The sequence below is a fragment of the Strongylocentrotus purpuratus genome, unplaced genomic scaffold (assembly GCF_000002235.5).
Source record: "Strongylocentrotus purpuratus isolate Spur 01 unplaced genomic scaffold, Spur_5.0 spur5_scaffold_7, whole genome shotgun sequence".
NCBI classification, from domain to species: domain Eukaryota; kingdom Metazoa; phylum Echinodermata; class Echinoidea; order Camarodonta; family Strongylocentrotidae; genus Strongylocentrotus; species Strongylocentrotus purpuratus.
The window spans coordinates 40,559-63,980 of record NW_022145613.1 but is presented as its reverse complement, the minus strand read 5'-3'; the positions used below and the strand labels follow the sequence as shown (position 1 = coordinate 63,980).

At 37.7% G+C, this 23,422-nt stretch overlaps 1 protein-coding gene across 1 annotated transcript; it reads right to left on the bottom strand.

The window, feature by feature from the left end:
- Positions 1-7,953: 7,953 nt before the first annotated feature.
- Positions 7,954-22,931, bottom strand: LOC590670 (probable methyltransferase-like protein 15). Its single transcript, XM_030974876.1, has 6 exons — positions 22,806-22,931; positions 13,706-13,855; positions 13,098-13,184; positions 11,226-11,362; positions 10,049-10,234; positions 7,954-9,024 (listed from the first exon to the last, which is right to left on the bottom strand). The coding sequence occupies exons 2-6, from the start codon at positions 13,853-13,855 to the stop codon at positions 8,301-8,303; spliced, it is 1,284 nt and encodes a 427-aa protein (XP_030830736.1). The 5' UTR covers positions 22,806-22,931; the 3' UTR covers positions 7,954-8,300.
- Between the last annotated feature and the right edge of the window lie 491 nt (positions 22,932-23,422).

Genomic DNA, 23,422 nt, shown 5'->3' with positions numbered 1-23,422 from the left:
AAATGAATCAACCATGACGTCTACTCTCTATTTTCTTTCATTTCTTGTATTCTTTTAAAATGTCATGAAACGAAAGAGTAGTAATAGCAGTTAGAGTTGGAGAATTAGTAGTAATATCGTAGCAGAAGCAGTAGTAGTATACACAATTTAATTATTATAATTCTATATAGTGTAATTTGTTATCATGTAAATACAATTCAGCGGCTTGGTCTGCAATGCACATTTTGAATTATTCGTAGTAGTGGTGGTGGTAGAATTAGTAGTAGTATTAGTAGAAGTCAGGCGCGTACGCAGGGGGGGGGGGGGAGGTTTGGGGGGTTGAACCCCCCCTTTGGTATTTTTATATGTGTAAACCCCCTAAAAAAAACCTTAACCCCCCCCCCCCCTTTGGATTTTTTTTTAATTAAAAAAATAATTATGCCCATGGCTGACCTAAAAAAGGTGACCTTACCCTCCCCCCAGCGAAGAAAAATTTCAATTTTTCAAATTTCGAGACCAAAAAAAAAAAAGTGTCCGCTTACCCCCCCCCCCCCCCCACCCCCCCACCCCCCCCCCCCCCCCCCCACTGAGCGACTTTTCGGCTGGCTCGATTTATCAAATTTTCGGGAGCAAAATAATAAAGCTGAGTCGTTGCGAAATTTTGGGTCCGATTTTAAAACATCCTGGTAGAAGTAGTAGTAGAAGTAGTAGTAGTAGTAGTAGTAGAAGTAGTAGTAGTAATAGTAGCAGTAGTAGTAGTAGTAATAGTTGTGGTGGTAGTAGTACATTGTGGAAAGGTTGGGCAATATTTTTCGACCATTTTGCCCCACGTTGTGCCAAAAGTCAACCCAACCATCTATTGGGCAATATTTTTCCCAATGGCCCAACAGCTAGTCAAGATTTTCCCAACAAGTGGGCTACCGTAGTCGGGCAGTTGAAAGGTCATATCTTTGCCCAAATTTTGGTCTAAAAACGAAACAATTATGCACGTGTATAGTAGGGTGCTTACGTTTACTAACACCACTGGGCAAAATTGTGCCTAATAGATGGTTAGGTTGACTATTGGCACACGTTGGGCAAAGTGTTGGAAATTATTGCCCAATTACCTTTTCACAGTGTAGTATTAATATCATCATCATCCTAATTGGCAAAGAACCTAGACTCAACGTGCAAATGCTTGTAGTTAACAAAATATTATATGGCAGAAAGGAATGTTTAGTACATCACACAGGGATGGTAAATGTATTAAGTTTGGATGCAAGACTATTTTGAATGATCAGTCCAAACAGTCCAGCTAATGAAATAACTCGACCGTTAAATTAAATTCAGTGATCCATTCAAATTCAGAATACAATTTTCACGTTCATAGCAGACCTGATTAATTTGTGGTTCACCCTAGGATAGAAAATATTACCTGTACTCAATTTGCTTTCATCTCGCCCAAAGATGAATTGCTAAAAGCCAGTTTGTAAAGTGTGACCTCACAATAAAAAGAAGTTCAAGGCAGCAATTTAAATGAAGTCGGGATCTTCAAGATGATGACCTTCAAGGTTCAATGGAAAACAAGCCTAAAGCAATATAGGTATTTGAAAACTGACATATAGATACTTTTTTCCTCTTTGCCTCATCAGATGATTTGCTATAGGTATACATTCAAAGATACAATGATACAAATCAAACTTACATAATCACATAAGCATCATTATTGGCATAACAAAGAATTGAAATTAAATTTTGTTTTGCAAAGCATTTGAATCATCATTGACATAAGAACTATACTGATAATTTTGTTTCCTCTCTTTTTGTAAAAAAAATAACACGTAACAACAAACTCTTTTGGTAAAAACATGTGCTTTCTGGTCATATTAATATTTGACCGACTCTCCAAACTTTTTATAATTTCTCTTTGGAAAATTTGTTTGGAAGCACGGTTTCTTTTGTCTATTCCTGTAATATTCCGCTCGACAATCAATTTGTAAATGGTCAAAGCTATAGTTAAGAATAAAGTACAATCAGGCGCGTACGCAGGGGGGGGGGGTGTTTTGGGGGTTAAACCCCCCCCCTTTAGCATTTTTTATGTGTATATTTTTAAGAAAACCCCCCTAAAACCCCCCTTTGTTTTGTTTAAAACCCCCCCTTGAAAAAATCCTGCGTACGCCCCTGAGTACTATGGTTTTCACAATTTATTTTGAGCAAGTACTGAACTTCAATTTCTTTACTTGGTATATAGATGCTGCTTGTTACGAAGTTTACCTTAAATTTATATCATAATTTCCTTCGTCGCGTTTTACGTTATAGAGATTGCAAAAAGATGACATTGAAAATGAAGCAGATGACCTTAGGAAATTCAACTTAATTTCTGTAAAGCTTGGTTTGCATTAGGAAGTAGAACACTGCACCATGACCCGTTTGAGAAGAAATATAATGGGAACATTGGAATGTAAGGTACCGTGATGGCATCATGATTGTAATCCACATTTACCACTCTCAACCAAGGTGTTAAATGGGTACCCAGGAGGATGCGAAATTAATCATAGTTTGCTCAGCATTGTGAGCGTCTGTAAAATGGCGCCTGGCAGGAATGCTCCCCAGGGAGGGGAGAATGTGTATTCATTGTGTGCAGGCAAGACTAAATCCGATAACCTCGGTAAAATATGCAAGTAAAAAGCTTAGAGATATCGCCGATATACCAAGCTCTGTATAAACCAAGAATAAGATTAGTATAATTTATATATATTTGTATGTATTTTATATATGTAATATAACTTTATTTATTTTATTAAGTTTATAAAATCATTTAACTGCCCCCCCCCCTCCCCTGGCCAATAACCCGTTGTGCCACGAGTTTTGGGTTGTTATGTTTGGCTCTATAAAGTTCTATAAGCATTTAGGGACGTGTACCTAATTATCCTTCAGGCCATACAACAGTAAAGAGGCGACAGGATGCCAAACCCGATTCGCCCGACCACCACTCCTCTTCATGGATACCATTTACGCGTGATGAGATGAATTGATACTGTCAGACCTATGAAAGGCCGCGATAGTAATGAAATTGATTATCTCCCGATGATTAGCTCCGTACGCATGGACGGTTTGCAATTAGTTAATAATTGAATCCGTATAAGGACGGTTAAACCCTTTAGAATTAGGGTGGTTATTCCATTAAGAAAGATGAAATATGATAAATGTTTGATCTTGCATATTTTTGCATTCATTTACCTGATTTCAGTGGACTCACTAAGCAGTTTAATAGCCAGTTTCGCAAACCAAATCCTAACAACTCGCGAAGAATGATTGTACTACTTCAATGTTTTTTTTGTATGTTTTTAGTGCATGTCAACCTTTCAATTGCACTTTAATACATGAACATTCTCTTTCCGCGTGTGTGATTGTTATAGTTATACTATGTTACCATGTCAAATTGTTTATGACTATGTTATTGTTTGATGTATCACTGAAAGGCCGTCTGATGACGGATGTAATTTTTTAATAAAGAAATAAACTAAATTAACTACACATTTCTTTTCCATTATCTTCTTTATCTTTTCTTCTTTGTTTTTATCCTCCTTTTTTCTATTCTTTCAATGTCTGGGGAACATTTTCCAAACAAAATCATCGACTCCTAATAGCATTCATCAAACAGGCTATTCAATGTACAAGTTAACCCGATTCAACTACATGAATTCAGTAGAAATCAAGATAATCTTGATCCTCATATTATTTTTTTATACCAACATTTCTGGCTTCCCCCTTTCCGGCAATGATAGGTCATTTTATAGTTAATAATGCAAACCAACCGCATGACGTCTGCTACAGCCTAACTATGCAAACAAGCTTATAATTGCATACGTATAGATTTTGTTAAAATCCCAGAATATAATCCATCCCTTCATTTTAAGGTAATGCAAAGTTTTGGGAAAATTTTGAAAATTGGATGGATAGTAATTCTTTAAAATTTTGATATATTTGGATGCCCCTGATGATGTTTTATAAGCACTAGAAAATATAGCCCCTAGAACACTTCTGCTTTCGCAAAATAGAATAATCAAAAAGTTACCGGTGCTCCTGGTAAATTTCAAATATTTCAAATAATGCCATGGTAGCTGCGACCATGAAAATCCCAGAATATGCAGTGATATATAATTTCCAAACGGGAATAGCAAACCGGTCGGTTGTAGTCAAGAATTATTGTTTTAAAACTAAAGTAATATCAGTCTCGAGAGGGAGCTCTACAACATAAAGAGTTTATTATTTTACAATTTCATAACTTTAGACTCGATTTCAACCGCGACAACGATCATTGAATATTGTAAAATCGCATATGCTTCCAATATGTTAATTTGAACTAAATTCATGACCCCATACCTAAACTTTGTATTACCTTTAAAGGAAGTTTAAATGTCATAACAGGAGAGTATAAGCTCGCTAGTGACTAAATGTGATGGAGCACACTGTGATTATTATCATTCATATTGTTATTATGAATATGATTATGATTATTATTATTATTAATATTCTTTTTATAATCATTACCACCATTATCATCATCATCATTATAATCATCATCATAATAAATACCACTTCAGGAATCCTTTTAACACACACAAAAAAACACAATGAAAAGGGTTTAAGCTATTTAAGAAAGAGGTATGGTTTCGTTTATTTCTTGAATTGGTCTGTGGAATTGCTGATTTGATGACAGAATAAACCTCATTCATAGAAGTAAGCTAAATAAATATCAGTTTCTTGGGTGATTCTGTTAATGTATACATGGTATGTATACTATATCTCTGTATAGTCCATGATATAAATGTATATATACACCTACACGACTAATAACATCAATCAAATCCCTTAGGTGCAGTTACAAAAAAGTATGTAATCACCAGTCTTAAGAGCAAAGATTAGGAATAGATGGGTTGTGAACTGTATGGCAATCCCCAATGCACTTTTGCATTTAATCATGGAAACTTTAAAACCAAATAAATGACTACAATATGATAACATGAAATGAACAACAGTGTTAAAACAAGGAATTTTACAAATCCAATTTATCTGTGTTCTTTTGAACTTTATCCCTGCTATTACAAGGTTTCATTACGACCAGGTAATTTTCTTTGTCCCAATAAGATTTAGGTTCAATGTATTCAATTCATCCCAATACAGAATTCACCAAAGCACTCAGGTTAAGTAGGCCTGAGTGATAAACATGAATTGAAACAAATTAAAGGGAAAGTCCTAATTTAGGTTGGTTTCAATAGAAGCAGACAAAAATGACAGCAACAGGTCAGTGAAAGTTTGAGTAAAAATTCAGTTAAATATGAGAAACTTATGAATTTTTGAAGTTGAGATTTTTGGGCAACTCTGTGGCATATCTTAGGAGCTCCCCTCTCAATAGCTCTGTACTACAAACAAATTGGTATTCTAATGGATTGAAGTACTTTAAAGCATGATTTTATCTTTTAAAAAAAAACCTCATTGGTGTAAAATAAGGTAGAAATCTTTGGTAAAAACATTCTTTCTTTGATTCTCAGTATTTTATATCACAAGAGCTTCTGATTCGATTTTTCTGTAGCAAGTTGTGATGAAGGGAATACAGATAACTGATACGATCTTTCCATAGACCACTTAATATGGTGAAGCAAAGCTATAAAGGATTACAAAAAGCAGACAAAAATCCAATACACACAGGCTGCCATGTCTGTTAAGCTACTTTTTCAGCTCTGACAAGGAAGAGTGTAACTACTAGTTTTATAACATGTATTCATGATTAGAGTATGGGTATAAGGTTCTGCTCATACCTGAATGAGAATCATTGAATTGTTAAAGGGAAATCAAACCTTGATAACAAAGTCCTCTAGAAGAAAGCAGACAAGTCAGAGAAGCAGACTGGTAAATGTTGAATAAAATTGGACAAAAACTGAGAAAGTTATGAATGTTTGAAAGTTGTAATCACTATAGGCATGGGCTCTTGAAACTAGCTGAATCGGTAATATTTCTGTGATGTAGTAGCGGACAACTTTCCCATTTGTTCCAACACACAAAATGATTAAAATTTCGAATTTTCATCAAAAAATGTATGACTCAGGAGGGTCTTTGTCTTTATAGGATGTATGATATTATGCTATTCATAATATATTTTGAGTGGCGACCAAAGGGAGAAGGCAGTTGGGAGAAAAACATAAACTGATTGTTTTGTTACATCTGGAGGTGCCAATCCAAGGATCAAATTGCCAATTTGAGATTTGCACTCATTTAGTGATCTCATATTTCAAACATTCATTGAAGAGCTCGGTTCCAAAAGGTACTACTACCATTTTTAAAATCAAAATTGACTTTTTTTGCATTTTTAAAAAATGTACACATTTCAAGTAGCCTCAAACACCGACACCTCCAAAAAGTGGTCCATTTGGAACCGAGCTCTTCAATTGTCTTTTTATTGGTCCAAATTATCTCAAACTTTTGCTATTATGTTTATCTTATTTTTCTGGTTTCATACAAATGACCTTATTACAAGGGTTGTATTGCCCTTTAAACTCACAGATATTTCAAACTGTTCACAAGGGTGTAAATTAAAAATAAGCTTGTCAAATAGTAAATGTAACTTTACAAACTATAATTTACTTCAATTTCTTCACATATATGAGCTGAATATACATGTATTTTGATACAAGGCTTCAAAAGCAGACTTATTATATCGTTCCTTTTTATTCATAAATTGTAGATTCAAAATCCAATTATACAAGAAACAAATATAAGTTTCACCAACAAATGTTTTTTAACATGCTCAAGCTGATTTATGTTTCCTGCCATTTTGCATAGTTTCCCTGCTATGAAAAAGATAAGAAGGTAAAAGTGAAGAAAAGAATAGAGAAAGAGGGGGAGAGAAAAAAGAAAAGAAAAGAAGAAAAAGAAGAAGGAGAAAAAGGAGAAGAAGAAGAAACAGAAGCTCACTACCTTAAGTATTTGAGTGGGCAATGCATTGGATAGGATTGGAAACCCAAACCACGCTGCAAGCTACGCATAATGCTGCATTAAATATTTAAAGTTTCTCTCTCAATACAAATTTTTTTAATGCATAAATCTTTTTAAAGTGCCATGTTTCAAATTATCTCATTCACCTGTTATAAACAATTCAAGTTCAACAGGGAGAACAGTATGAATACTGATGAGGCTACCCTGGGTAAACAAGACATATTATTATTGTTATTATTATTACAAAGATCTATGCACTTAAAATCGCCTGTTGAGAGAGAAACATTATGGCTTGTCCAACATACAACACGTAATGTATGCAATTCACATTCTTACTACTGGAATACAATTATTGCATCACATTATGAAAATGGTCTATTTGATCTGTCCTATTCCACAGTAGATACAGTGGCAGATCCAGGTGGGGGCCTTATCGGCTGTGACCCCCCCCCCCTAACCCCCAGCATTAGCTCAGCCTAAAAAAGGGGGTAGAGTGTTAAAGGTACTATGTCCCATTTGCAGGCCAAAAAAATGAAAAAGTTAAATTCCAACTGCATTTGAAAGATAATACTAATTTAGAACTTCCCTAAAAAAGATGGGGCTTGAAAACGTCTTCAAATGGGAAAATAACGACTATTAGTTGTCAAATCGACTTTAGGGCTATAGAGCCCAAAAGTAATAGTCTTGATTTTCAGACAATTGTACCGAATGGTCATACGTTTTATGCTGCGCAAAGATTCAATCAGTTTAATCTTGGCCATCACAAGAAGTGGGCTATTGATGTAGACAAATGCTCATGTACCCTTTACAACTCTTTTCATGTATGTTATTACCAAAGAAGAAAAAAAGCCAGTCAGTCACTCAATAGTGTCTGACAGTGAAGTCTAGCAAGTAAACAGGTTTCCTTGCATAATTTGAATATGAGGACACTGCTAACGTTTAAATTTCACAGATAGGACATACATGACATATTCATAATTCCTGCAAAGTTCTGCAGCATTTGAGGTTTGTTGCAAAAGGGACATAGTACCTTTAAAGAAGAAAAGAAAAGAAAAAGCAAAAAGAAGGTAAAACATCAACGTCAACAATGTATTGGATAGGATGGAAACCCAACCCCATTGCAAGCTATACGTAAGGCATGCATAAATGTATAAATCAGTGGTGGATTCGTGGCGAGGGGGTGAATCAACTGCACCCCTACATAACAAAGGGAAAAGAGAAAGAAATAAGGGGAAAAGAGGGAGCGACGGGAGAAAAAGGATAAAAAAAGAGAAAATAACATGAAGAAAGAAGAGAAAGAGTAGGTGTGTTTCTATCGCTCATCAAGACAACTCTCTTGAAATTCCTCAATTGCTTAAACTCAGAAGTAGGACCTCTCCAAGAAGCGCTCGTGTATGCAGTGTACTCTGCACATATGTTTGACTTTGCCCCCCCTCCTTTTGTAAAATCTGTTGAATATCAGATGAAATACAACTGCTAAACTTGTTTACAGCTATGGCAGTTCTGAGCTTTGCAGATCTTGCTCGAGGGTTCATATTTATTTCTTCATCATCTGCACAGAGCTCATTTCTCTTGACTACTTCCCACTTTTGTGCACCATTGTCCTTGTGAGACTCCACCCTCTTCTGTCGCAATGATGTCCCCCTCTCGGCCACATGCCTGCCCTGTAGAGATCTCTTAACAACCCTATCTTCCAGAGAGTGAAAGGTCAAAACAGCTAGCTTGCCACCTGGTCTCATGAGGTCCCAAGCTGCCTCTACAGCCACAGCTAATTCATTCAGTTCATTATTCACAAAGATTCGCAATGCTTGAAAAGTCTTGGTAGCTGTATGTGCATGACGGCCAAGCTTGTCTCGATTACTTTTAGCATCTCTGTGGGTGTGACAACATGCTATCACTGTTGCCAGTTCTGATGTAGAAGAGAAAGTGTTAAAATTTGTGCGATAATCTATGATGGCCTGGGCGATTTTTTTGGCATTTGATTCTTCCCCATATGTGCGCAAGATCTGAGTGAGAGTCACATGGTCCAATGAGTTTACCACATCAGCTGCAGTCGGTTGTGATGGGATTCTGCAGAACAAAAGGAATGATAAAAAAATAATTAACTAAATTTCTATGGTGCGTATCACTACAATGCAGTCCCCATGGCCTTTTAGGAATAGAGAAACAGAAAGGAGACATAGAAAGATCAAAAGAGAATAGCATGCATGTAACTTCAATTCAGAACACCAAATCAAACCACTAACCAAAACTACAATCTAATTACATATATCAACTGCATTTTAAAAATTCGGCACTTTTAAGAAAGGAAGAGAGAGAGTTATTTAGTGAGAAAAGAAAACAGTAAGATAGAGAGGAGTACTTTGAATATACAAATTATGATCTAAATACAAATGTATTGCAATTAATGATAGCCGGTGAACAGGTAAGACTTGAGACAGTTTTTAATTTGATCTGCCAGTCTCAATCCTTCCCTTCTGCCTCTCTCTCTTTCTTTTTCTCTTTATATTTCTCTTTATTTTTCTTTACTTTTAGACACTAACTCACATATTGTTACCGTAAATCTTATACATCATGGTTCAACATAATATCTACAAATAACCTCTGGCACATAATCATATCCCTGACATTTGACAATTCTTTCAGTTAATAATGAAGATTTGAAAATTTAAACATGTATTTTACTTTAAAATGAAAAACAATCAAACACATAACAAGTGATTTTAGTTACCCATGCAATATTGTTAATAATAATAATAACTTTTACTTATATAGCGCTTTTCATAAAACATTTATATCAAAGTGCTTAACAATGCTTTGACAATGCTTCTTAGCAATTTTTGCTCAAATTTATATCTCATTTTATATCTAATGAAATATCAATAACTATGAAAATCAGCAACTAACTTCAGTACGTATCTATAAAGTGATGAATTTTTTGTAAACATGTCAATACTCAGGGATTTTTTTCATATTAAGACATTCTATGCATGGCCAACCCTTTTTTGTCAGGGGGGGGGGGGGGGCAAAATGTACCCCCCCCCCTGGCCCACCCTTAGATATACATTGGAAATACTGGAAGTATAGAACCTACCTGTTTGCATCCATTCTCATATCAAGAGGTCCATCTTGACTAAGAGCAAAGCCTCTCTCGGGGGAGTCAAACTGAAAGGATGAACAGCCTGCATCAATCAGTATTCCATCAACCATTGACACCTCCCTCTGAGAAAGAAGATCCTTCACCTCACTAAACTTTCCAAGCAACGGACATAACTGACCCCTGTGAACATTTAATGATTAAAAAGGAAGGCGCAATGGATCAGTGGTAGAGCAGTGGTCTCGTAACTGGGAGGTCTCGGTTCAAAACCAAGTCAATCATTATCATCAATTTAAAAAGATCATATTTTGAATTGGTATGAATCGACTTCTTTTAAAAATTAGGGTTACATGTACATATCACATGAAGAATTAAAGTCAAGTTGCTATGAAAGACCCTCTCATAATCTTTCATAGTAATTTTTCCCCCTGTCTATCTCTGTTTATTATACCTAAGTCCCGCCTTGAGACCAATTCCACAACGACCATTTTTTGCTATTAGGGATGATGTTATATAGTTTGGTATGTAGTCAGTCTGGTGTTGGTATCTTTGATGTTACTGAGATACGAGTCTGTGGAAGTCGTCTCATTTTGTCTATCAGTTGCACAGTGTCGCTTGTTGAATCATTTGCATCATTGGGAGTGGATGGTCAGGGGATAGGATGTTTGGACTTGGTTGGTGCGCGTCGGTCCACTCTGAATACTTGCTTTGCTGCTCTCAATTTTGTTGTGTGGTGTTGGGGCAGCAGAGTTAGTGGCCTGTTTTATAGAAACACTATTGACACAAGTCCCTTTTTGTGGACAGGAGGATGGCGGTGGAGCTAGAGTTGAGTGTCTGGGGAGTATCTGGGGAGCCTCTACTATTGATTAATCAGGTTTGATGCAATGATAAATGACATGGTCTGATTGGTGGTGGGGAGGGATAGTACATGTAGTTTGCGTGGACAAGCAGTTTTCCTGATCACTTATAAATTTCAATGACAATATTTCTGTGACATGTTACTAATGAAATTTACAATAACTTGATGATTATAATGACTATGATGATAATTGATAATGCTACTGAGGTAATAATAATTATTGTAGAGGTGTAGTCAAGCGGTCTAATCACTTGACTGGGAATGTATCAAATATATAAATTAACAGTTTTGTCGCTCTAATAATGTGTGACTTACTTATGATGTAGACTAAGTTTCTGTGCAATCTGATGAGCGAAAGGATCTCTATCTAGACCATACACTGTGATTCCTGGAGCACATTTCATCAGTGCCTGCGTATGACCTCCTCCACCAAATGTCATGTCAATATATACCTGTACACAATGAGTCAAAATGAAGTCAAACATACTCTTGTCATCATCTCTTGCTGTACAGGTGTTGTCTACATACATACATGTATGTTAAAAACAGACAAGTCCATGTTTCATCACACATGGCATCAGGAATATGTAGTTTTCAATTCAAAGCAATATTTAGAGCAAGAATAAAGCTAAAATATCTAAATACACACAAAAAAGTATGGTATCATAATATTGCTGACTTTGGGGATATTTTCTCATTTCGACATTAAACAGTAGTAACTCAATGAGAACTAGAATGTAAATGACTAGAAGTAAACTCAGTTTCATTTTAAAACACAATGAGTCAAAATGAAGTCAAACATACAGTAGTAGTATTGTTATCATATCATTCTCACTATTAGTAGTAGTTTTTGTAATTATTATTATATACCTCACTTAAGAAATCCAGCCATCTGATTGGTCGAAATTGCATTCATAAACTTTAACTATTCCTGTAAAATTCCCGGTAAAATTCCAAACCCATGTAATAGTTCTAAAAAATAGTTCTAAAATCTCAGTAACCATGGTTACCCATAGGTTTACATGTTAAAAATGGTTTGAGCGATCGAGGATACCGTATGTGTGCGAAGAATTGGTCGGTATTTTCATACAAGACGACAATTCCAAACAAGACAAAAATGACTAAAGAAACTCTCCCAAGATTTCAACTTATCAAATGCAAGACTCGCTGACAGCAAGAACAACAAAAAGGGTACGTGAAATTATCCATTAACATGTTAGTTTAGTTGCTGAAAAAGCATAGACTTAGATCTAGACGAAAACAGATCTGATTGCGCACCCGATGTTGTGTGTTAAAATTCTTCCCATAGAGATTGCACGCAATGCAGTCTCTATGCAGTCTACGTGCATTGCGCGACCATGCAAAAAAAGTCAAGTTTTTTTTTTCCAATTCGAGATTCAAACCTTTATCTGTTGTGATCCTGAAGGTGATACTCAATAAGTGAGGTGTCATATGACGGCGCAGGTTCTTCTCCATATTACCCACAGGGCCGGCCCACCCCCAAAATTGTAAAAATATCTTGCTTAGACTAGTAGAATCTAGATCTAGTCTACTCTCAAAGATACACTCATAAAAAACAACCATGCAGATAAACTAGAGAAAGGCCAAGGTGGTGTCATTAGTTGACTCTTTTGTTTTCGTCATATAAAAGTATTAATGACTGCTTTAATATTCGAGAAATAGTTGTTTTTATACGCTCTCGGGAAGGTTACAATTGGGCTATGGCCCTCGGCACGCCTCGGGCAATAGCACAATTCTAACCTTCCCTTGAGCGTAAAAAAACAACTATTTCTCTCAAAGCAGTCATTAATACTACACTATTAACCTAATCATCTTTATTATTTTATCATTATCATATCTTTATTACTTGTTTAAAATTATTAATATCATTATTCTTATTATTATTGTTATCCTGAGTTGCCTGCAATCATTTTAGCCTGGCTACCATTAAAGGAAATCAAATATTCAAGGAATTGTTTCATACCAGGTTACCAGTTACTTTACCTGGGCGGAGAGTGGAAAATGCGGGTTAATGCCTTACCAAAGGACACTAGTGCTATGGCAGGAACTCAATTCTTTTCTATATCCTTCATAATCTGGCAACATACCTACTAGACCATGACATCTCCACCGTTAGTTATACTGACCCATATATTTAGCACAAAGCCTAGGGGAATCTATACTAACCTGGTTTGCCTGTGGAGCAAAGAAGGATAACACTTCCTCTACCATGACTGGTTTGTGAAGACTATGTGCATCTACTACCGGCTTATCCTAAGTGAGAGGAGAGCAAAATGATCATTCAATAGACCTGATTAAACAGAACCAGATGAAGCATTCTATTCATTCATTCATTTATTGCAATTAAAGGTTGGATTCCAAGTAATATCTAAATGGCAAGTCAATCTTGCCAGCAAGTTTCACTGAATATTATCAGAAAATTATTCAAGAAGTTGGGAAAAAATATTAGGAAAGTTGTGCATACTGATCAGGGAATATTGATGCATGTACAATACACACGAGGGAATTTCAAGATGCCGAATGAATGTCAAAATTTCAAATTTTTCCCTGAGTTCATAATTATTTTATTTACAACAGGGCCCTGTTTTATAATGAGTTGTGATTAATCGCAACTTTTTTGCTATTTATGACAATTGCAACTATGTACGTGAGAGATAAGGGACTTCAAACTTGCGATTGAATCGCACCTCTTTATACGAGGGGCTACTGATGTTTCATTTAATATCTTTAGAGCCTGCATGCTAATATGAACAAAATGTGTGCTTGAAATTCACCTCCATAATCAGATTAGGAGTGTCTCTGCTCTTCCCTCGCCCAGATCCTCTTCCATGAAGAAAGCGCTTCTTTACAAGGTAGCTCTCCTGTTTGTGGAGTATCACCTGGCGTAGGGATGTAAGTCTACCTGTCCAGTGTCTCATCGCCATCTTTAAAGTTCAAGGGATACAAATAAAAACAAATAAACTTTCTTTTTTATGGTAATATGACAGTTTAATTTATTTATATCCAGACGTTGTGTATCTGGACAGATGATTTAAAGCCAGTCTGTACTAGTATGGCTAGGAGGGATTAGACCACACAGGTGGCTATCTCATCAACTGAGCTCTCAATGAACATAAGAAAAAGAGGATAATGGGGGACCAATGGTCACCGATTAGGCATTGTTTTCTATACCGTGTGAGTAAAAAAAAAAGTTTACACCTAGAGAATTGCTAATTATTTTTAAAATCATCTATGAACAGTAAATTATTTTACATCTTATGAAAGAGTGTTTTATCCCAAATCATTTGGTACCATTTTTGTGTGGTATGTGTTCACGCTTGGATGAACAGATGGCATTGTTTGCGAGAGTGCAAAAATCGACTTGCGCCAAAGTGATGCCTTCAGTATGTATAATGTTGGGATTAGCGGAGTGAGAGAATTCAAGATTCAAGATTCAAGATTTTGTTGTCCATAATATAATACAGAAATTTGTTTTCCATTGGTATAACATGTAATACATAAAACATAAGACAAAAACATGGTGTCGTGTGCTGAAAGCCAGAAGGGCGTCAAGACTTTATAAGAAAAAGTCTATGACCAGGTACGGTCCTCCGGCTTTCAGCACAAAACATGACAAGACAGTTATACGACTTATACATAGCAAGAATTTTAAATACAATTCTGAATCACATGAATAAATTCAGGTATGATTATGAATATAGATGTGAATATGAAAGTAGAATAGGAGCAGCATGGATTGAATGTATCAAATGAAATGCATTGCATATGTTTTTTGCAAAGGGCAAAGTTACACACACCCACACACACGCGCAAAAATGTTTGTTGATATTTGATATTTGAAATGTGTGGCATGATTAATTTTGTTAGGGGTGTTATTTAGATCTGCAAAGACCGAATTAATACCCAAATCCCAATTGTTTTATTCAAACATCACATAGATCTAGGCAACTTTGGCGCAAGTTGATTTTTGCACTCTCGCAAACAATGTCTCCTGTTCATCCAAGCATGAACACATACCACACAAAAATGGTACCAAATGATTTGGGATAAAACACTCTCTCATACGACATAGAACAGTTTAATGTTTATCGAGGATTTTTTTAATAATTTGCAATTTTCTAGGTGTAAACTTTATTTTTGACTCATGTATAGAGGGAGCAAGTGGCACACTGGGGCTCTAAAACGGTAATCTGAAGAAGTTTGCATGTTATGTTTCTCAAGATTTGTGTTAGACAATATTAATTATTAAACATTATTATCTATATAAGGCTTCCAAGTGGTGCAATAAATCAGGAGAAAAGTACTCATGAGGTTCCTGAGAGCGAATAGTTTTAGCTTGTTCCGAAAATGAGTCATTTTATATTTGTTTTATATCCCCTTCCATCTGTTTTATTCCTTGACAACTTCTGTAATAACATGAACCTTATACTCACATTCACATCTTACATTCAGATCGAAAAGAAATAAAAGAAAATTGAGTGGCTCAAATGAAACATTGAAAGATGTAAATATGTTTAGTTGGCGCTATTGCATTAGTGTAGTGCAGTTACCGCACAGCTTAAATTGCATATGGCTTAAGCGCCGTGACACCACGGGAGTTGCCCGTGCGGAGGCATTGAAAATCCTGTACGCTCGCTCAGGCGCGGATCCAGGATTTCTTAGGGGGGGGGGGGGCCCAAATTTGAAATTATGCGAGCCAAATATTGGTACGTAATGGTGACCAGCAGTGACGTAATGCAGGGGGTGTAGGGAGGGGCGAGTTTCCCCCTCCCTCCTCTGCAAAGCGCGGAAGCTATATATGACGTTTCATTAAAGTATTAGAGAAAGAAGACAATTCGTTGTACCGTCCTCGACTCTTAATCCTTCTCTTAATTCAGCCCCCCCCCCACCCTCCGCGCAGCGCGGAAGCTTTGACGTTTCATTAAACTATTATTGAAAGAAGACGATTCGTTATAGCGTTCTCGAAAATTATCCTTGTTTGAATGCAATTTTCCCCTCCCGTGCAAAGCGCGGAAACTTTTACGTTTCATTAAATCATTGACGAAAGAAAACGATTCGTTGTACCGTTCTCGACTCTTAATCCTTGTCTTAATTCAGCCTCTCCCCCCCCCCTCCCCGTCTCGCGCGAAGCGTGGAAGCTTTTACGTTTCATTAAATCATTGGAGAAAGAAAACGATTCGTTGTATCGTTCTCGACTCTTAATCCTTGTCTTAATTCAGCCCCCCCCCCTCCGCGAAGCGCGGAAGCTTTGACGTTTCATTAAATTATTAGAGATAGAAGACGATTCGTTGTATCGTTCTCTATACTCTTAATCCTTGTCTTAATTCAGTCCCCCCCCCCTCCGCGAAGCGCGGAAGCTTTGACGTTTCATTAAATTATTAGAGATAGAAGACGATTCGTTGTACCGTACTCTACTCTTAATTCTTGTCTGAATTTCAAAGATGTTTTTTGTCTGCTCCTTTTTCTCCCTACGTCCTCTTCCTTTCCTCTCCTCTCTATTTTTTTTCTACCCCCCCCCCCCCTGGCTACGCGCCTGCGGTCAGATAAACAAATTTTGATACCTTGTTCGACCCGAGAAGCTCAGGGGTTTTAGGCATTTGATTACGGTCAGATAAACATATTTTTATACCTTATTTGTGACACTGGCAGGACACTAATTGGCGTGAGGTCCAGCGGGCGAAGCCCCCAGAAAACAGGGGTTTTAGGCATTACATTTCCGTCAGATTAGCATCCAGGGGAGTCCAGGGCCCTAGGCGGGGTGCAAGGGACGGAACCCCGAAAGCTCAGGAGTTTTTAGGCGTTTAATTTCGGTCAGATGAGCAGCTAGTTAACTATTCTTTCTTTCTTGCTCTCTTTATTTCTATTTCTCTTTACTATACCTTTTAAAAAAAAAGTGGAGGGGGGGGGGGGGGGGGGGCGGGGGAGCTCGAGGCTTGCGATTCCAGCCGATCCCCGGGCCCCAACTTTTCTCAAGAATCATATTTCTTGCCTGGCTGTAAATTTAGGAATTTGTCATTTTCCAACAAACGCATACAAAAGTATAATTTACTAAAAAATGAGGAAAAATCTCGGAAAGAATTCAGCATTATTTGTAAGCCACCGTTATGGAATTAGAAATAAACCACGTTTGAATTTGAATTCCCCCAAGCCCCCCCCCTTTCAGTACGCCAGTGCCCCCCTTTTCTTCTTTCTCTTTTTTCTTCTTTCTCTTTTTTCTTCTTTCCCTTTCTCTCCTCCTTCAGGTTTGCCGAGGGGGGGGGGGGGGGGGGCAAGGGTCTTTCGGCCCCCACCCCGATCCACAAGTTGTTGGCGGGATTAACCGGAACTGATCTCCCGTTCTCTTCCCCTTTTTTTGTTCCTTTTTAGCTCTCCTCTTTCCCTTTTCCTTCTTTCTCTCTTTGTTATAACGGGGGCGGGGGGAGGTAAGGGCCTTTTGCCCCTCCTCGATCCACCGGCGGGAAAATTGCAAATGATATCCCCTTTCTTTTCTTTTCTTCTTTTTCCTTCCCTTTATCTCCTCTTACCCTTTCCCTTTCCTTCCTTCTCTCTTATTTTTTTTATTTTAGGGGGGGGGGGGGGTGCAACAGCCTGGGAGGCAAGGCCCTTTCGCCCCCCCCCCCCAATCTCCTTCTTCACCCGTTTCTTTTCTTCTTCCTCTTCTTTCTTCTGGCGCTATACCTCTTACAAAAACATAATGCAAAAATATCCAAAAAGGGAGGACTGCAATGGGAAACTTTGATTTAAGCTACGCGACCATTATTCTCTCATTTCCTTTTACATTGTATCTCATAATTCTCACATCAGGGCCTTTGTGGGGCACCTGATTGTGGGGTATTTCTGTGCGTTCCAGATATACCTTGTGGTCCCCTACTAGTGGGGTATGTACAACCTGGCGATAACAACCCGGCGGTGTGCTTACGATGTTACCATAAAAAAGTGTGCAAGTTTTAGCACACGCTCACAAAAAGTCATTTATGGGGTACCACTTCTAATGCCCCGCAGGGCATAGGACACCGAATATACAGTCATTTGAAAGACTTTACTCTGTGGGGTCCTGAAAAAATACCCCACAAAGTAAAAATGCCTCACAAGGGGTATGTGAAGCGCACATAAAACCCCACAAGAATGCTGAGGTGAGAGCGCACACACACACACACACACACAAGATCATAACCTGCACGAGTCTACAAGGTGTGAGAAAACTCTGATTCAGGAAAGAATGCAAGGGTGAAAGTAAAAGCGTAAAAAGTGGACACTCTCACATGGCTTCCATGGATGCCGTCTTTGTTCTCTTTTTGCCTTCTTCTTACTCCTTGACTGTTTGCGCATATTTTTTTTTACAAAACTGTTTAGCCATATATAGTACATGTGCAAGCACGTATACCAAGTGAAGAGAAGGTAATAGAAAAGGGAAAACAAAAAAAATACATTAGGAGAGTGCAGAGGATATGGAGAAAGAAAGACAAAGAAATACATAAGAAATACATAACGGAAGGGCTTTTAGGCACCAAATTACGCATCTAGGGACCCGCCTTAGGCCCCTTGGTTGAGTCCAGAGGGCAGAGCCCCCGAAAGCTCAAGGACTTTAGGCATTTAATTACGGCAAGATGAGCAAACAGGGGCCGCCTTAGGGCCCTTGGTGGGTTCCAGGGGGTAGAGCCCCCGGGAGCTCATGGAAAAATACTGCCATTTTAGCAATACTCTTGTAAATCACTGGTATCAAATTAAAAATAACCCATGTTTAAATTGTATGGGGGGTTACTGCCCCCCCCCCCCCCATCCGTCAGTACGCCAGTGAAAGAGGCGGAGGTGACGGAAGGGACTACCCCATAAAGCTGTATGATAAGTCTTATATGTAAACCCCTCACAGGTTTTTGAAGTTTTGTTGTGTTACAAAATTACATTCTATAGCAAAACTACAGCATAAAAACAAGCAATATACTTTTTTCACGCTTCACTTTTACTTTGCCGATATCTAGTGTGCAGTCCGAAGGGTTGTAAATATTTACTAGGTAAATTTTAGTTTGACTGAGCAGGAAGGGACTTCTTAAAAGAGCAAGCTGAATATTCATTTTTGGAACACTGATCTATTTCTATAACTTTTAATGTTGTTAACATACAGTGTAATTTGTACATACTTGATACCAACAGAATACATATTTTCTTCAATATTTACTTGTATATTTTTAGTATATTATGCGAAGGAGCGTAGCGACCGAGCGAGAAGCTTTTAGCATTAGTCTAAACGCTGTACTCTTGGGCCCACCAGAGCCTTAAAGCGTGTTGCAGTCTTTAGACAGTATTTGCTATACATTTTGTTGGTGTGCACTTTTTCAAATTATCCATGGGGACGATCCCCTCAGAAAATTGAAGGAAGACGTGTACCCCGTCCTTCCACCTATTTTGTGTTTTGCTCAAAAAACTATCCACAAAAAAGGACTATGTATGCCCCTTTTGTGAAGCGACCTATCAATATTAATGTTCACATATCAGTCCCTTTTTGGATTGCCCTCCTCCCGTTCCCCCCCCCCCCCAAGAAAAAATATTATCACATTGTTACATGTGTGCACAATATATATTGATGTGTCAATCTTACGAAAGTGGTGTTTTCATGATGATTATTGACCTTCTTTTAAATTTATATTTATATGGAAGACTTAAAGAGAAGGTTGAGTTCTGGGAAAAGGTAAAAAATAATTTGTGAGCGTTATCATTGTTATTATACAAGGGTGGAAGAACATCAGATTAAACATGTTCCCAGAAAAGCATGGCTCTTCAAATGCCTTCATATTCTAAATATGACATAAAATACGTAAAAATCGGGTTTTTTTTTTTTTTTTCGCCGTGTGCTCGTGTAGTCCCATATACATCATTCTGTGTACAGTGCTTGTAACTTTGCCAAGATTTGGCAAAATTTCTAATCATTTTGATGATTCCAGAACCTTACAAATTATATACACGAGAATACTTATATACTAGATGATCAACCTAAGATCAAGACTAAAATGTGCAATGTTGTTCAATTTCTGAATTCTTTGTTTAAAAAACTTGCTTGCTGTCAATAGTGTATACATTTTTTATACGTTTCAAATGTCTAGTCCGGTTAAAAATAGCACGTAATGATTTCATTATTTGACACGTACTTCACATTGATTTATCTTATCGATAAGCGAAACGATTTGCTTTAGTATCATATAACAAATATAACAGTAATGACAAGTATGGTTTTCCTGAAATTGCATTATACAATGTTTATTCATCGTTATGGAAAATGTTGTATACTATACAACAATGGGCATTAACATTTTCCAGACCATTTATTTAATTACGTTTAATATTGAAGCTGTTGCCCTTTGTATATACATGAACTTGAAATAGCAAGTAGCCTTGAAAGTGTCGCAATAAATCATGTGTGAGTGAGCTTGAAGTTTAATGGTGTAGGTTTGTTTGAAACTGTATAGCCTTTACTCTGTTTTTAATGAGATATATCTCCAATCAAATCAAATCAAACTGAGTGATGTTATCGTACAACTAAACAATATCAATCTTCTGTTCTCCTAAATAAGCCTGGGAAACTTGAAAATTTGCTTTACAATGTGAATTCATTGTCAGTGAAAATGTAATACAATATACAACAATGGGCAAATAATTGTTTCCAGACCAATGATTTAAGTAAGAAGAACTTACATTTTATATTGAAACTGTTGCCGTTGTATATACATCAGGCGCGGATCCAGGATTTCTTAGGGGGGGGGGGGGGGCAAAAATTGAAATTATGCGAGCCAAATATTGGTTCGTAATGGTGACTAGCAGTGACGTAATTGGGGGTGGGAGGGTGCAGGGAGGGGCGAGTTTCCCCCTCCCTCCTCCGCGAAACGCGGAAGCTTTGACATTTCAATAAATTATTAGAGAAAGAAGACGATTTGTTGTACCGTTCCCAAAAAATAATCCTTGTCTGAATTGATTTTTCCACCTCCCGCGCTAAGCGGAAGCTTACGTTTCATTAAATCATTCGAGAAAGAAGACGATTTGTTGTGTCGTTATCCCCTTTTTTCTTTTCTTCTTTCTCCTTTTTCCTTTCTTGTATCTCCTCTTTTCCTTTTTTTCCCCCTTCCCTTCCTTCTCTTTTTTATTTTTTGATTGGGGGGGGGGGGGGCAACAGCCTGGGAGGCAAGTCCTTTTGCCCCCCCCCCCCCCCGATCTACTTCTTCCTCTTTTCTTTTCTTCTTCCTCTTCTTGTTTCCCTTTCTCTCCTCTTTCCCTTTCCCTTCTTTCCTTCTTTTTTTTTTGCGGGGGGGGGGGGGGGGGGGGGCCATGGCCCGCTCGGCCCCCCCCTGGATCCGCGCCTGCGCTCGCTGGGAAAACGCATAGTTCACTTTTTCCCTAGGGAAAAAGGAAATTATGCGTGATGTCAGCAATAACAAACGCATAGACCTAGTTCACTTTTTCCCTAGGGAAAAAAGGGACTATGCGTGACATCACAAATAAAAAATGAACTATTCTGATGTAGTTTGCAGGAAACGTCTTTTATAGTGAACTATTATTTTTCTTGTTGTGTAGATCTACACTTCTAATGCAACTTTCTTATGATAATTAATGGATATAAATAATAATAATAATATTGTATGGCTTTGTTTTCGTGTGATACAAAAGTCAAGAATATATTCAGAGCACAAACTGAAAACTACAGGAGCTCATTCTTCCAATCTACCATCATTGAATGTAACCATTTGGATAAAAACACCATAAATTCCACATCAACCAGCACATTCAGGAAGGCCATTGACAGAGCCTTCTAAGTACCCCCACGCCCTCTCTCTCTACCGATGCGTTTACGCCCAGTAGGGCCCTGCATCGTACACATCCAGATATTCAGCGTTGTAGCCCGGCCTTGGCCGCCTATAGAAGTATAGCCCCACTCCAGCAAAGCATAGAGAGTCAATGCTAATGCGTATTGACCTCTAGCACTGCGTACATGCTGTGAGCCAGGTATTATTAGACCCATACACAAATATACACACCACAAAATATTCCATAGACTGTACACAATCATGTCGATGCAGCTGTAAGCAAAGTTTGACACTAGACTTACAATTTGAATTTTTAAATTATTCTTTTTAACATTTTTTGAATTTTTAAATTATTCTTTTTAACATCAGTAAGTTGAAAAAATGTATTTACTGCTATTTAGGTGACATCAATTGTCACTAAAGTACCGATTTTGAGTGAAATCAGTTGAGTTTTGTACAGTGGTGTTTGAAATGTTGAGAATCAAAAGCACAGCTTTTAGTTTTACTACGCAGCCAGGATAGTGATGCTCCTATGTGTGTATAGCCCTAGATCTAGGTCTAGGCACTCCAGCAAAGCACAGAGAGTCAATGCCAATGCGTATTGAGCTCTAGTACTGCACTACGTGTTAATAGGCAGCATTTGAATACATGAATAGTCAATACACTCATAACAAACAGATGCACACAATCATACCGATGCGGCTGATCGGCAAGTTTGACATTGGGACTCACAATTTGAATTTTTAAATTATTCTTTCTAATATCGGAAAGTTAAAAAAATTGTATTTTACTGCTATTCAGGTGTCATTAATCGTCGCTTAAATACCAATTTTGAGTGACATCAGTTGAGTTTTGTACAGTTGTGTTTGAAATGTTGAGAATCAATCGCACAGCTTTTAATACAGATCCAGGATAGTAATGCACCTATGTGTGGGCCTAGCCCTAGGGTAGGGCCTACCGCCTAGACTCTAGAGTCTAGATCTAGATCTATGCATTTTTGATAGAATATCGATGTGTAAAAATTAGGGTCTAGGCCTAGTGTTTTGTTAGAAAGACTAGCTCATCTAGAAATTTCTATACTAACCTCTTACCAGTAGTACGTTCAAGGCTTCCACTGTTCCACTGTTCCACTGAATCATCTATTTATTCGATTCTTTCGAGTTAATGGTAATGACTAATGAATTCCATAGGTTGAACGCCTAGCAGAAGCAGCATGGTATTTATAATATGTCGGCGTAAAAATCGACAGACTCATGAATAATAAGTACCTAACGCGCGCCGCCCAGTTCATAAATATTCATTATAATGATTGCGCCTGTCTAAGGTTTTGTATGGTTCCAACCGAACAGTCGAGCAAGACATCGGGAGCCAGCCAGGGGCGTACGTCTTTGGAGTTTTTTTTTTCAGTGTTGGGGGGGGGGGGGGGGTATAGAGGCTACCGATTACCGACAAACTAGCCACCAATCACCCACAAATAATAATGCCAATGTCCCAATGTCTACAAATTAAACCCTACAAACCTGGGCCAGGAGCAAAATTATCTTTCAGTTTCCCGGCCTCTCGCGCGAAATGCGGAAGCTCTGACATTTAATTCAATTATTAGAGAAAGAAGACGATTCGTTGTACCGTTCTCGACTCTTATTCCTTGTCTGATTTGGTATATAACACGAGGATCGAGCAAGAATACCGACACAGCGGACC